This window comes from Heterodontus francisci, chromosome 47 (genome assembly GCF_036365525.1).
Source record: "Heterodontus francisci isolate sHetFra1 chromosome 47, sHetFra1.hap1, whole genome shotgun sequence".
Lineage (NCBI taxonomy): Eukaryota > Metazoa > Chordata > Chondrichthyes > Heterodontiformes > Heterodontidae > Heterodontus > Heterodontus francisci.
The window spans coordinates 9,549,415-9,565,390 of NC_090417.1; the positions used below are offsets into that span (position 1 = coordinate 9,549,415).

General features: G+C 46.0%; 1 protein-coding gene across 11 annotated transcripts in view; it reads left to right on the forward strand.

The window, feature by feature from the left end:
- The window catches only part of cdca2 (cell division cycle associated 2), a 162,128-nt gene that overhangs the window by 16,459 nt on the left and 129,693 nt on the right, over positions 1-15,976 (forward strand). For 9 of the 11 annotated variants that reach the window (XR_010971165.1, XR_010971162.1, XR_010971163.1 and 6 more), the window contains 2 exons: positions 10,389-10,736; positions 15,295-15,555. The exons of 1 other annotated variant lie outside the window; for it this stretch is intronic. Coding sequence is in view for 6 of the 10 variants with exons in the window: in XM_068023475.1 (XP_067879576.1) it covers positions 10,389-10,736; positions 15,295-15,555 (609 nt within the window). In the remaining 4 variants the exon portion in view is untranslated. The remainder of the gene's footprint in view (positions 1-10,388; positions 10,737-15,294; positions 15,556-15,976) is intronic. One more of the 11 variants, XM_068023478.1, reaches the window with a different exon arrangement.

Genomic DNA, 15,976 nt, shown 5'->3' on the forward strand with positions numbered 1-15,976 from the left:
CCAGATCTGCTTATGTTTAACTTTCTGGGGATGCCATCCTTAGCTGTTGTGAGTATGCAGGCAAGTTGTCAATGCGCTGGCTACTGTCCTGTTGATCTGTCACACCTCCACCATCTGAGAGTGCTTTCTCTCTCTCTCGGGTCCGCCGTGTGAAATTGGAGCACTGCACACCTCCCTCAGTTGGCTTCGGTTCCTTCTCGACTGCTCCGCCAGATTTAATCTCGTAGGACCTAGGATCACCGCACGCTCTGGGCACCTCTGCTGGCAACCATGTTTTCATTGTGGGGTGTATGACCCTGACCTTTTGTCCCACATGTAGCTGTGAGACTTCTGCCCCAGCTTGTCAGTCATGCACAATCTTCTTTCTCACCTGTTTATTGAGCAGTGTCTCCTGCATCTTGAATTTGGATAAATAATGGCTTGTCAGAGTCGACGGCTCTTGTCTGCCAAACATGATCTCTGCTGGTGATGGTAGTTCCCTATCTATAGGTGTCGCTCTGAAGTTGCGCATGGCAACACTAAAATCTCGTTTCATTGTTCAACACTTCAGGATAAATACTTTGTTCGGACCATTTGCTTGGCTTGACCATTACACCTAGGCTAATGTGGTGAGGATATTACATGGTTGATGTCACATTTGGCGCACATATCTCTGAAAGGTTTGCTTGTTTACTGTGGCCTATTGTCAGAAATGATTTCTTCAGATGCACCGAATGGACTGAATATGGCACTAAACATGTCTGCAGTGACTGCGCTTGAAGTGTCTTTTATCTCCCTCTGATAATTGGAAATTTGGAGAAGTAGTCCATGACGTGGATAAAGTCATGTCCATTAATGGAAAACAGGTCCGTGGTGATTTTTGGACCAAGCTACTGACGGAGTCTTGTGAGGGCATAGAGGTTCTTTGTGGTGTGGCTGGTAGCTGTGGCATGCATCACACATCCTCACCTAACCTTTTGATGTTGATGATCCCTGGCCAATAAACAGTGTCTCGTGCCAGTCTTGTTTGCTCTCTGCCCGTTCGAACTTGAAGTTGTGGCAAAATGTCATCTGGGAGTTCATTGGGCGCAATCACTTGTTTTTTCTTCAAGGTGACACCTCTCGAGACCATGCTTTTACCGTGTCGGGCCAGCATTCCATGATTGTCCACTGCATTTCGTTGTGGGTCATTTGCTGTTTCTGAGTATTGTTAATCACGTTTGTCCTGACAAAAACGCATTGTCTATTTTGAGCACATCTTCCACTTCGATGTCCATGCTGTCTACTTGTAGTGGAGCTTCCTCATTCTTGCTCAGGTTTGGCAAACTGCTCAGCAAATCTGAGGTGACCATTTAGCATCCAGTTTGTAGCAGATGTTGAAGTAGTCCCCTTGTACCTTCATTAAGAACCACTGTAGTCGAGATGGTGCGCTTGTCAATACTTTGCGCCAGATCATCTCCAGTGTTTTGTGGTCAGTTTCCACCATGAACTGCTTGCTGAACAGGTAGGTGTGGAACTCCGTGATCACAAACACCAGAGCAAGTGTTTCACATTCTATGTTTTGAGTAATTGGACTGTGTCAAAACATTTGGACCATAATACAATTTGTTTGCCATCCTATAGCCCTTGTTGTCTGCCTTGGGTAGGTACAGGTTCTGCTGATGGTGCTTGTTTGAGACATTTAAACATAAGCCGATGGTCCTCCTGCCATACAAATAGTATGTCTTTTTGTTTTAGCGCTGTGTTTGCGATGATGCTTTGTCAGAAAAATTTGGAATAGTTCCGAAACGTTGAAGCCTTCAATACGCCTCTGGAAGTCTTCCTTGTCCGGTGGGGGAGGCAAATGCTTTGAAACCTCAATTTAGCCTGGGTCAGGACAGATTCCACAACAGTTTGTCGACAGAGCTCAAGAAATTGATGATTTGGATTCACCTGGCACTTCTTGCTGTGAAAAATGAGCTCTTCATGACCATCTACTGCCATCAAGCAATTAAGATTTGGATCACGTTTTTCCTATTACCGCAATGTCTTTGGCAATGCATATGCAGCCAGGCACATTTTCTATAATTTTGTCCATATGTTGGTGAAACAGACCTTGACTGATGGGTGAGTTTAACGGTAGTCTCTGGAAGCAGTATCTTCCAAATGGTGTCCTGAAGGTGGTGACTTCTTAAGATTCTTTAGCTACGTGTACTGACTAATCTCCAAGTTAGATGCCAAACAGGGATAAGAAATTGGCTCCTGTTTAGCAGGGATGCAATTTCTCTAATGTCAGAATCTTGTGGGGTGTCTATTTTGGGAGGTTTAGATGCCTCCGATCTAGACAAGTCCTGATTGCTCCTTCCTCCTTCAGTACGCAAGTGATTGAGCCGCACCAGTCTGCGTGATGATGCACATGACTGATAATGCCATTGTGTTCTATGTCATCTAACTTGCGCTTCAGTTTTTCTTGTAATTTGTTTTCCAGAAATACTTTATTCATTTTTTAATTTTAAAAATGTGTAATATTTTAACATTCCACAAAGTGCAAAAGAAATCCGCTTCCATTGATGCAGAAAGTGAGTTGCTTCACAGCTCTTTGCATTACATTTTAAATGCAATGTACATTTGCGTTGCACAGCAAAAATATATTTTAGTGCATATACCTGTAGAGTTTTATTCAAGTTCCAGACACACATTATACTGTGGCGGCAGGACCTTCCACAATGGCCTTATCCATGGAGTCTTTGCAGCACATGCTGCAAGCTTTAGTCTGTCCCTCAGCACATAGTCCTGGACCTTGGAATGTGCCAGTCTGCAACAGTCTGTCATGGACAACTCTTTGCTTTTGAAGACCAGCAACTTTCGGGTAGACCAAAGAGCTGATGGTCCTCCAGCAGCACTTCATGTTTTATCTCTGTGTACGTCCCTGGAAACAGTGTAGAGTACAGAGTCCTGCGATATGGAGTTGCTTGGGATGAACCTTGACAAAAACTACTGCATCTCTTTCCACACCTGCTTTGCAAAGGGATATTCCAGAAGGAAGTGAGTAACAGTCTCTTCCCCAGCACAGCCAATGCTGACAGCGTGTGGAGGAGGTTAGTTTCTGGGCGAGCAGGAAGGATCTGATTGGGAGGGCCATTCTCACCACCAGCCAAGCTACATCTTGGTGCTGATTTGAAAGTTCTGGTGATGATGCATTCTGCCAAATAATTTGGGCCGTCTGCTCTGAGAACCATCCAACAGGATCCAACTGTCTCCTTTTTCCGTAGGCCCTGGATGACATTCCGTGCAGGCCACTGCCTGATGGATTGGTAGTCAAAGGTGTTTTCCGACACAAACTTTTCCACAAAGGAGAGGTGGTAGGGCACAGTCCAACTGAATGGAGTGTTCCGTGGCAATATGGCCTTCACAACACCTGGGTACAGATAAAACCTCAGCACACAGTGACACTTGGTGTTCACATACTAGGGTTACACACACACCTTGATGCAGCTGCACATTAAGGTAGCCATCAGGATGAGGGCGACATTGGGTACGTTTTTTTTTCTCCACTTTTTCTAAAGGTTTGAACATCATGTCCCTCTGACATGGTCCATTTTAGATCTCCCAGATCAAGTGGAAGATGGCTCGGGTGACTGCCACGGTGCATGAGTGGGATATGGGCCAGACCTGCGCCATGTGCACTAACAACGTGAGTGCCTCGCACCCTATGACTAGGCTCTTATCCACAATGGAGAGAGAATGCTGCTCCCACGTGCTCCGTTTATGTTTTACCATGGCTCCTTGCACCTTCCAGGTTTTGGCGCCTGTCCTAGCCTCTTCAAACTATATCCCCAGCACCTTCAAGTAGTCTGACCTGACGGTGAAAGGGACAAAGGATAGGTCGGCCAAGTTCCAAAAGAACATGGTCTCGCTTTTGCCGCGATTTACTTTGGATCCCAAGGCCAGTTCGAACTGGTCGCAGATGCTGATCAGTTTGCAGATGGACAGCGGAACCAAGCAGAAGACAGCGATGTCATGTGCAAGGGACCTTTGAACTAAGTGCCTCCCCTGTCCTGGGATTGTCACCCCTTTTATGCTCTCATCCTTCCTAATCGACTCAGCAAAGGGTTCAATACATCAAACAAAGACGGGAGAGAGGACAGCCCTGTCTGACTTCAGATTTGATCGGGAAACTTTCTGATTCCCACCCATTGATTGAGACTGAGACTGCGCTACTGATGTTTGCATAGAGCAGTTGGATCCAATTGCGGATTCACTCCACAGACCCCATTTTGGAGAGCATGTCTTGTAGGTGTGCAATATCCTGTCAAAAGCCTTCTCCTGGAACCCCCACCCCCCACCCCGTGTCCTGCATAAAAGCAATCGTATTCCTGAGTAGCGCGAGGCTTTTTTTTCCTTCATTCATGGAATGTGGGTGTTGCTGGCCATCCCTAATTGCCCTTGAGAAGGTGGTGGTGAGCTGCCTTATTGAACCGCTGCAGTCCATGTGGGGTAGGTACACCCACAGTGCTGTTAGGAAGGGAGTTCCAGGATTTCGACCCAGTGACCGTGAAGGAATGGCGATATATTTCCAAGTCAGGATGGTGTGTATAGAACATTACAGCGCAGTACAGGCCCTTCAGCCCTCGATGTTGCGCCGACCTGTGAAACCATCTGACATACACTATTCCATTTTCATCCATATGTCTATCCAATGACCACTTAAATGCCTTAAAGTTGGCGAGTCTACTACTGTTGCAGGCAGGGCGTTCCACGCCCCTACTACTCTCTGTGTAAAGAAACTACCTCTAACATCTGTCCTATGTCTATCACCCCTCAACTTAAAGCTATGTCTCCTCGTGTTTGCCATCACCATCCGAGGAAAAAGGCTCTCACTATCCACCCTGTCCAACCCTCTGATTATCTTATATGTCTCTCTTAAGTCACCTCTTCTCCTCCTTCTCTCTAACGAAAACAACCTCAAGTCTCTCAGCCTTTCCTCGTAAGACCTTCCCTCCATACCAGGCAACATCCTAGTAAATCTCCTCTGCACCTTTTCCAAAGCTTCCACATCCTTCCTATAATGCGGTGACCAGAACTGCACGCAATCCTCCAGGTGCGGCCGCACCAGAGTTCTGTACAGCTGCAGCATGACCTCGTGGCTCCTAAACTCGATCCCCCTACTAATAAAAGCTAACACACCATATGCCTTCTTAACAGCTCTATTAACCTGGGTGGCAACTTTCAGGGATTTATGTACCTGGACACCAAGATCTCTCTGCTCATCTACACTACCAAGAATCTTCTCATTAGCCCAGTATTCTGCAATCCTGTTACTCCTTCCGAAGTGAATCACCTCACACTTTTCTGCATTAAACTCCATTTGCCAGCTCTCAGCCCAGCTCTGCAGCCTATCTATGTCTCTCTGTACCCGACAACATCCTTCGGCACTATCCACAACTCCACCGACCTTCGTGTCATCCGCAAATTTACTAACCCACCCTTCTACACCCTCATCCAGGTCATTTATAAGAATGACAAACAGCAGTGGCCCCCAAAACAGATCCTTGCGGTACACCACTAGAAACTATACTCCAGGATGAACATTTACCATCAACCACCACCCTCTGTCTTCTTTCAGCTAGCCAATTTCTGATCCAAAGCACTAATTCACCTTCAATCCCATACTTCTGTATTTTCTGCAATAGCCTACCGTGGGTAACTTTATCAAATGCCTTACTAAAATCCATATAGACCACATCCACGGCTTTACCCTCATCCACCTGTTTGGTCACCTTGTCAAAAAACTCAATAAGGTTTGTGAGGCACGACCTACCCTTCACAAAACCGTGCTGACTATCTCTAATGAACTTATTCTTTTCAAGATGATTATAAATCCTGTCTCTTATAACCTTTTCCAACATTTTACCCACAACCGAAGTAAGGCTCACAGGTCTATAATTACCAGGGCTGTCTCTACTCCCCTTCTTGAACAAGGGGACAACATTTGCTGTCCTCCAGTCTTCCGGCACTATTCCTGTCGACAATGACGACATTGAGGGGAGCTTGCAGCTGGTGGTGTTCCCATGCATCTGCTGCCTTTGTCTTTGTTAATTGGAAGATGCTGTACAAACTGCCATGTGCATCGGTGGTGGAGGGAGTGAATGTTGAAGGTGGTGCATGGGGTGCCATTCAAGCGGGCTGCTTTGTCCTGGATGGTGTCGAGCTTCTTGAGTGTTGTTGGAGCTGCACTCATCCAGGCAAATGGAGAGTATTCCATCACACTCCACACTTGTACCTTGTAAATGGTGGACAGGCTTTGGTAAATCAGGAGGTGAGTAACTCGCCGCGGGATTCCTAGCCTCTGACATGCTCTTGTAGATACGGTATTTATATGGCAATTCCAGTTCAGTTTATGTTCAATGGTAGCCCCTAGGATGTTGATAGTGGGGGATTCAACGATGGTAATGGCATTGAATGTCAAGTGGAGATGGTCATTGCCTGGCACTTGTGTGACGCGAATGTTACTTACCACTCATCAGCCCAAGCCTGGATATTGTCCAGGTCTTGCTGCCTTTCTGCATGGACTGCTTCAGTATTTGAGGAGTCGTGAATGGTGCTGAGCATTGTGCAATCATCAGCGAACAACCCCACTTATGACCTTATGATTGAAGGAAGGTCATTGCTGAAGCAGCCGAAGATGTTTGGGTGTCAGACACTACCCTGAGGAACTCCTGCAGTGATGTCTGGAGCTGAGATGATTGATCTCCAACAACCACAACCATCTTACTTTGTGCTAGGCATGACTCCAAACAGGGGAGAGTATTTCTCCTGATTCCCATTGACCTCAGTTTTGCTAGGGCTCCTTGATGCCACACTCTGTCAAATGCTGCCTTGATGTCAAGGGCAGTCACTCTCACCTCGCCTCTTGCGTTCAGCTGTTTTGTCCATGTTTGAACCAAGGCTGTAATTAGGTCAGGAGCTGAGTGGCTCTGGCGCAACACAAACTGAGCAAGTTATTGCTAAGCAAGTGCCACTTGATGGCACTGTTGACGCCTTCTATCACTTTACTGATTGAGAGTAGACTGGGGCAGTAATTGGCCGGGTTGGAATTTGTCCTGCTTTTTGTGTACAGGACATACCTGGGCAATTTTCCACATTGCAGGGCAGATGCCAGTGTTTGTAGCTGTACTGGAACAGCTTGGCTAGGGGTGCAGCAAGTTCTGGAGCACAAGATTTCAGTACTATTGCCGGAAAACTGTCAGGGCCCATAGCCTTTGCAGGATCCAGTGCCTGCAGTCGTTTCTTGATATCACGCGGAGTGAATCGAATTGTCTGAAGGCTGGCATCCCTAATGCTGGGGATTTCAGGAGAAGGCCGAGGTGGATCATCAACTCGACACTTCTGGCTGAAGTTTGTTGCAATTGCTTATGTGCTGTCTGAGATCTTGCAGCCGAGGATAGTACGGGTCTGATGAGGGTGAATCACCAACTCCAGAGCAGAATTGACCCTACTGGCGATTTACTTTGGACAGAATCGTGTCGTCTACCTTAAGCAGTGAGAGGGACTTCAAATTTCTGTTTTCCGCCCTCTCCACCTTCTGCTCCTCGTGGATTCTGAAATGCTGCTGTCCAGAAGTATATTCTCGTACAATTACAGCAGATCTGGGCTGATCCAGTCTCCGAGTTGAATACAACTCAACCAGTAAGCTGTTGCTTCCGGGAGTTTTGCTCTTCTAGTAGGATCTGACAGCCTTTGTTAGCTCATCCAGAGTTAACGGTTTGTCCAGACTCTCTTGCGTAATGTCATCTGAGATCTCTGTGATAGGAAAGACTGGGAGGCCTTGCTGTTCATGGGCTTAACATCGTACAGCCTGGCATAAAAGGATTTGCTCATCCTGAGGACGTCAGACTGCCATGACGTTACCGAGCCGTCGTCTTCCTTCAGGCTGCTGATCGCAGAGCTCGCTCTCTATACCTTTTTATGGAAGAAGAAACGCGAGCACGCCTCCTCCCGCTCAACAAAGCGGCCTCCGCGATAGGAAGATGATCTTGGAGGTTTCGTGGCAAAGCGTGAGGCTTGCTGCTCTTCACCACCTCTTGAAGATCTTTCTTGACTTCGACCCCCATTGACTGCATCTGGACACAGGACATTTCCTTCTGTGTGTCTCTCACTTGCTCTCTCTCACCCACTCAGGTTGAGGATGAAGAACCTCTTGATGTTTGCACTGATCGCTTCCCACCAGTGCACCGGAGACTCAAAGAAGGGTTTCACAGTTATCCAACCTTTGTAATCCCTTTTGAATTCCTCAATGTCTTCTGGGGTCAGCAGTGGTATGTTGAGCTTCTGTGTCCCCCTGCCAAACCACCTGTCGTTCTGTAAAGTGATAGTCGGCCAATAGGAGGCAGTGTTTGGAGAAGAACACTGAATTGATGTTGGTGGATCTGGCCATGAAAGCACAGGACGCAAACAGGAAGTCAATCCTGGAACGGGCAGACCTGTTTTGTTTTGACCAGGCGTATCTCCGCTGCGCTCAGTCTGCGGTGGTGCTGAAGACGTCTTGCAGCTTGTTATCTTCTACGGTTTCCATGAGGAATCTGGACATAGCGTCCAGCTGTATCAATGATGCAATTGAAGTCGCCACCTAGCATGACTGGTCTGGCTGTTGCCAGCAGCAGTGGGAGGGGGGGCTTTCTCTTCCAGCTCCATTTGCGTTCTGCGTCTTTTGCAGGTACCATCTTTCCAGCCCTTCGTCCCACAAGGAGCAGCTGCCGTCGTCTCTCTCAGACGGTAGCCTCTTGCTGCTGGTTCAGATGGTGACCTGTTAATTTTTGGGGGATTTTTTTGTGGCTCTCCTTTTTGACCACTTGCCACTGACCCATATGTCCCTTTGCTGCCTCCTCTTCCATTGTTTCTTCTGTTGAGGAGGAGTTTCCAGGCACAGGATAGGTGTTTGGTCGCTTGTTGCAGCTGCCTCCCCTTTCTTCTGCCCCTTGACAGCTTTTTCTTGTTGGGGTGACGGTTGCAGGTCTCCTTCACCATACCAAGCACCTTCACCGTTCATTCATTCAGCCTTTCCTTGGACTTGCCTGCCTGTGTTCAAATGAGGCAGTGTTTGGGGCAGGTCTTGTAGAGGTGGCCTGCCCCACCACACAGGTTGCAGCACTTGCTCTGCTTGCAGTACTTTGTGTGATGGCTTTCCTGCTTGCAGTTCTTGCTGACGACTGTGCTGCAGTTGTTCGCCACATGGCAACTTTTGCCACAGGTGTGATGAACTCTGGGCTGCCCTACGTAGACCAGGAAGCCTTGACTTCCCCCGATTGCGATCCTGGAGGGAAGATGGATGATGGCTCTGTTGGAATTCCACCTTTTTAAGATCACCTTGACCTGCTTGCTGGTACAAATCTCAAATGGGTCTTTGAATGTGATGCTGCTCCCAGCTACCTCTATGTACCTGGTGAGGAAAGTGAGCACATCCACGACAGGAACATGGGGGTTGTCGAGGTGCATTGTCAGCACCCGGTTCCATTGCGCTGGCAGCATCAAGAGCAGCTCCGCTGTGAAGATCAACAGCGGCGCCTAGTTTCCTCTCTGTTTGAAGACCTTCAGGAACTTGATGTATCCTACCACATCCTTGAATATCGCATCAAAATAGCCACTGTTGGGCAAGTCCTGCAGGCAGAAAATGTCCACAGGTTGGAATCCACGGCATTCAATCATGACTTGCTTCATGAAAAGAAGGCGCGGTCGATGGGCGCACCTCCTTCGCTGTCTTTCACCGCCACTGTTACGCACCCCATGGCCTGGAGCTCTGTTGTTGGTTGCAACCATTTTTTGCTTGAAGCTTTGCTGGGACAGGCAGTAAAAGCCCGACCAACAAAATAACACCAACCACGGAAGATCTCCAATTCCAAAGGCCGAAATGCAGTAAAAACAAAATTGAACCCCCCCCCCCCCCTCCCAAAAAGCCCTTAGGAAAAAACACAAAACCAGTGTCTTTTCTTGCTCGAGAGTTGAGTACAAGGCAGGTTTTTTTGTATGTGCAATCTGCACTTGCAGGGAGGGTCTCTGCGATGTAATATGGCATCACCGTTGAAATTTTATGTGGTCTCTAACCTGTCTGTGTGTATTTGGATTTGGTCGTGAACCAACTCCATGCAGGTACCCTTGGTCTCTTCTGCTTTAATGGGTACAATGGTGTCCTTGTTGGGATTTGCCTCTTGGTGTTACAGTTACACTGTGATACTGGCATGCAGTCACTTGACTGGACCCTGGCACTCAGCTCTTTTGCACGCTAAGATTTTAAAGGCAATCACGCAACATTAATAAAGTTGTACTTTTGGGAACAATTGAGAAAGCATGGCACTTATAGGAAAAACATTTGGGATTTCTGGCTGTAAGTAGAATTGATACTGTAAAGAATTAATTTTCTTTGTGATTAACAGGCAAAAGCAAAGCGAGAGTTGATCCTTTATGTGAAATATCAGTATCATCAGTTGAAAATACAGCTCGAAGCACCAAACAAAAATCTTGTAGACCGCTATTACAAGTGAATAATAGCCTGCATTATCCACGAACGTTCGAGGAAAAGGAAACAATCAAAGTGAAGCATCTCGTCAAGTGTCAGTCCAGAACACAGCAAGTGTCTATCCATCAAGAAGGAACAGATGGAATGTCGAAAATTGCAGAGTTACAAATGCCAAGAACAGCATCATTCGAGCTGGACTTCCAGTCTAAGGACCTAAGTTGGACTGATGGGTTGCCATGGAGACCTGTTGCTCTGGGACATCAAGGTAATGTACTGAACTCATTACATTAGTTTGCGTGTACCCCTAACATCATGGGCATACCAGAACCCACAATTAATAAATGTAGTACCTTCACTAATCAAATTTGAACAGTTGGTCATTTGGGTGAGGGCAACAAATGGTGAAAATCCTGCAAATAACCTTGGTAGAAAAAAAAATTATATGATGAGACATTATCTTTATTTATATCCCACTCGAATGAGCTTGTTGACTCTCCGTGGAATCAGTGATTCCTGACAACGCACTGGCCTGCTGATATCACGGTGCACCAAGCTGTGTAGATGCGTAGCTACATCTTGCCAGGACTGAGTGGTCATGCGCAGGATGACGTCATCGCGTATCCACGCCAGTTCCATTTTCATGCATGCGCAATAAAGCATCATAGGGGATCCAACCCCCCACTTGGCTGGAGGAAGCAGCTGAATGAGAGATTGGAGCTATTCTCTCCCAGCCCCCCCCTTGGCAATTCATTCCAGGCCTTGACGTTTTCTCCCCTCAGCATGCTCCAGACCTCGTTGCTCCCCGCTCTCGAGCTGCCTGCTCCCTGCTTCCTCTTTTTATGGACAGAATCACAGTGGATTCTAAACCTGTCCTCACAAAACCTACACACTGTGCAGCAGGAATTATGACGATGCTTAGAAACAGGAGCTTTGGGTTAGAGGGAAAAGAGGAATAATCAGTCACATTTAAGTCAGTTTTAGTATGAAACCAGCAACTTGGTATAGGCTGTAACCAAGCTGTGAATCTGAACACAGTCATAAAGCATTTTATGGCATAGAAGGAGGCCTTTCGGCAAAGCAATCCACTCCGTCCTACTCCCTGCTTGATCCCCGTAGTCTTGCAAGTTTATTTCCTTCCAGTGCCTATCCATTTTCAGTTTTGAAATCCTGGTTTCTGCTTCCACCACCCTCTTGCCCAAAACATTCAGTCTGTGCTCCTAGACCTTGTTCCAGTGGTTAATAGGAATAGTTTTTCCTTTGTCGAACTTATCTAAGCTTGTCAAAATCTTGTACACCTCGACCAAATCTCCCCTTGCACTCTACCAAATCTCCCCTCGCACTCTTCATGAAGTGTGATGACCAGAACTAGATGCAGTATTCTAGTTGGGGCCTAACCTGAGCTTTATGAAGGTTCAGCCTAACTTCTCCGCTTTGGCACTCAGTGCCTCTATTGACGAAGCCCAAGATCCCATATGCTTTGCTGACCAATCTCTAAATATGTCCTGACACCTTCAAAGATTGATGCACACGCAGCCCAGGTCCCTCTGTTCCTGCACACTCTTTCAAACTGTGCTATGAAATCTTTATTGTGCTTCTCTATTCCTTTGGCCAAAATGCATCTCCTCACATGTCTAATGTATTAAATTCCATCTGTCACTTGTCTGCCTGCTTTGTTAGCCTGTCGCTGTCCTATTGCAGGTGGTTTGTGTGATCATCACTGTTTGCCACTCCTCCAATTTTGGTCTCGTCAAAAATTTTTTGAAATTCTGCCTTGTATTCCAAGATCCAAATAATTTTTACATAGCCAAAAAAAGCAGTGTTTCTGGCACTGCACTTTGGGGAACTTCACTGACTACCATCCTCCAGTCTGAAAATCAACCATTTACCACAACTTAGTGTGTTCTGTCATTAAGCTAATTTTTCATCCAATTGGACACTGACCCTCCTATTCCATTAGTCTCAATTTTGTTAACCAGTCCCTTCTATGTGGTACTTATTTTCTCAAAATCCATATAAGCTGTTTGACAACATCCACCACATTCCCTTCATCGACCTTCACTGTTCATCAAAAAATTCTGTTAGATTAGACGAGCTTGATCTGTCTTACACAAATCTGGGCTGGCTATTCTTAATTAACTCCAATCTCTTCAAGTTCCAGTTCATTGTTTTTTTTTCCTCTCTAGAATATTTATTTCTGTCATGCAGGCCCCACCTGCCAAGCCTGCGGTGCATGTTATTTCGCCACGTGAATGCTAAAACTTCAAATTGTGGCTGGGAAGAAAAGAGGGCATATCACAAGCAATTGCCAAGAGCCTGACTGGAAAGACATTTGCATGCTGGCAGACAGTATTGGAACAAGGGATCCAGTCCCCAGTCCTTGCTTCCCCAATATACAGAAGAAGTGGTCAGACCAGTTTTAGTCACATGACTGACTGACTTGGAGTTTTTTGAATTTGAAGTTGCTGAGAGAAAAGAAATGCAGAAAGCTGTTGGCTCCTGGACTGAGAACACCTCTCTCCTGTCTGCTCTCATCTTGTTCTCACCAGCTGCAGAAACCATTGAATACATATGAACCCCAAGAGAGGAAAGTCTCCTACAGTAATCAAGGTTTAAGAAGAATACTGGGCCCCAACGAAAAGCAAGACTACATACAAAAGGAGTACAGTGTACTATAAACAAGAAACTTTTCAGATATTGCCTCTCCATTTTATTTTTCTCCTCTTTACTGTCTCTGCATGTGCATATCGTGTATGCATGCTCGCATGGGGTGCAGCTTGTATCCGTAGGCCTTAACCAAATTAGAATTTAAGTTTTAATAAATTTCACTTCTTCAAACCCAAGAGAGCCTGTTTATGCTCATTGCTTTGTCTTATAATTGGAAAGTTTTGAGCAACAATTCACCAAGGGGGAGCTCAAAACACTGTTTAAAAATATAAACCCAATTACAGTAAGACCAGGTGAAGGTTGAAAGGGAACCCTAGACACCTTTCTCACCTGGTTATAACATATTGATTAAACCTTACTCACTGATAAACTAAATGGCCTGCACCACTGTCCAATTGTCTGTGGAGGAGCACTTGGTTAAGAATGATCATCCTATCATAAGATTTAGACTTGTTCTGCAGACTTATAAAGTCGAATAGGTAGATCTGAAGAGAGCTTATTTCAATGTAATGAGAAGGGATCTGGTCAGGATAAAATGGAACCAAAAGGCTGACAGGAAAAACTGTAACGGAATAATGAGTGATTTCTAAGGAAGAGATGGTTCAGATACAGGCTAAGTGCATTCCAACAAGGGTGAAAGGTAGGGGAAACAATAACCGGGCTTCTTGGATGAAGAGGGAGACCGAGATTGTGATGAAACAAACAAACAACAAAAAAAAAAGGTCTGTGATGCATACTAGGTGAACACTCTCCAATCTTCTGGCACCTCCCCCATAACTAGGGAAGATCGGAAAACTATGGCAAGCCTTTCTGTGGTGTCCATCCTCATTTAGAAACGTGCACAATTTTTATCCCATCCATTGCCTCCCTACCTCAACTGATATTTTGTCAGACTCCTCGTCCTCAGTGAACACAGCTACAAAATACTCATTCACTATCTCACCTTGCTTTAAGCTTCCTAAGCATATATTAACCTCTTTGTGCCTGAAAGGCCCCATTCCACCTCTTATTACCCGCTTCCTATTTACACGCCAGTACACAATTTTTTTGGGTCTCTTTTGTTTTGACTGCCATTCTGTTATGTTCTTTCTTTGTCAATCTTATTTTCCTCTTCACCTCCCCTCTCAATTTATTGTATTTGGCTTGGATCTCAGGTGAAGAAATCACCTGGCAGGCATCATAGACCTTTTTTTTTGTTTCATCATAATCTCTATCACCGTCATCATCCAAGGAGCCCTGTTTTTTGTCTCCCCTACCTTGTGCCCTTGTTGGAATGTACTAGGCCTGTACCTGAAGCATCTCTTCTTTCTAGATCACTCATTGTTCCTTTTAAAGTTTTTCCTGTCAATCTTTTGGTTCCATTTTATCCTGGCTAGATCCCTTCTCATCACATTGAAATTAGCAGCCTTCTCATTTAGCCGTTCTACTTTCTATTGGTCCTTGCTTTGCTGCACTGAGTAGAAACCTTGTGATACAATGATCAGACTAGATCCTTTCCTTTCTACTTGGGCTGAGAACTTACTGATTAAGGAAGTTCTCCTGAATACAATCCAGGAATTCCTCCCGTGCTCCCCCTCTTTCCTCCCTTTCCCCCCCCCCCCCCCAAAACACTGCTTTCACTCAACTGTTAAATTTATCCCAGTTAATATTTGGATCATTAAAGTTTCTCCCCCCCCCCCCCCCCCCAATATTAGCACTGTATAAGTTTGTTTATGTCTCTCTCTCTGTCTCTCCTGTTCTTGCTCTCCCCAATCTCACTGGCGAACCTCCCCACGAGGTCATTGGTCCCAGTCCGGTTGAAGTGCAGCCTGGCACTTTTGAAGCAGTACTTTCTGCTCCAGAATTGGTTCTACTGCCCCAAAAATTTGAAGCCCTCCGTCCTGCAGTATGCTTCAAGACATGCATTGATCCTCCCTATCTTCCGATTTCTACTCTTGCTAGCTTGTGGCAGTGGGAAAAATTCGGAGATCACTACCTTCAAAGTTCCACTCTCCAATTGCCTCCCTTGCTCCTGAAAATCTGACCGTAGGATCTCAATACCTCCTCTTACTCTGTCGTTGGTACCAGCGTGTCCTGCAACTTATGCTTTACTTCATTGCATTTGATGCGTGTATTCCTGTATTCAGCATTGCTGTCTTTTTGTTTGCCCCTTTTTATAGGGTCAGCAGTACAAATAGTTGGTACAGACAGCGAGGGAACGGCTTGCTTTCCAGTAACGCCTGGCGACTGTGCTACTGCCAGCAAGCTTGCTGGTGAAAATATTGCGAATAAGCAACAAGACCACCTCATAGTGCACAAGGAGCAATCCAGTGCTATTGCTTCATTTATTGGAAAAACACCCTCCACTCCACAGGGTCCTTCAATGTGTACTGAAAGCCAACTGGGAATTGCAGCAGAAATGTTTAACCTGAAGTCAGCAGGTAATATGTGATTGAGCCAATTGGACAACCATCACGTCTTATCCTTCAATTGTGCTTGTCAGGATGCTGAAGTTGGCTTTGCTGTTCCTGGACTCCAGAGCAGAAAAATTAACTGGGGTTCTTGCTCCTTTTCACTATCCAGTGTCTACTGCTGGAAATTTGTATGTGTGTTTGATGGACATGTTTGGGTCAAGCTTTGTTGCATGAGGAGCCTGGTAACACTGTCAGGCCTTGCATGAAGAATGGTCACTGAAGCAGGACCCGTGGCGGGAGGTGGGTGGTGTTGGGGGGAGTGTTGCAGGAGAAACAGAAACCTGTGGAGTAGAACCGGAGTTGCAGTCAGTTTACTTGTTGTCTAGCAGCTAACTGTATGCAGGCGGATATGTACAAAGACCATTTGGTATAAAATGTGAGCATTGAG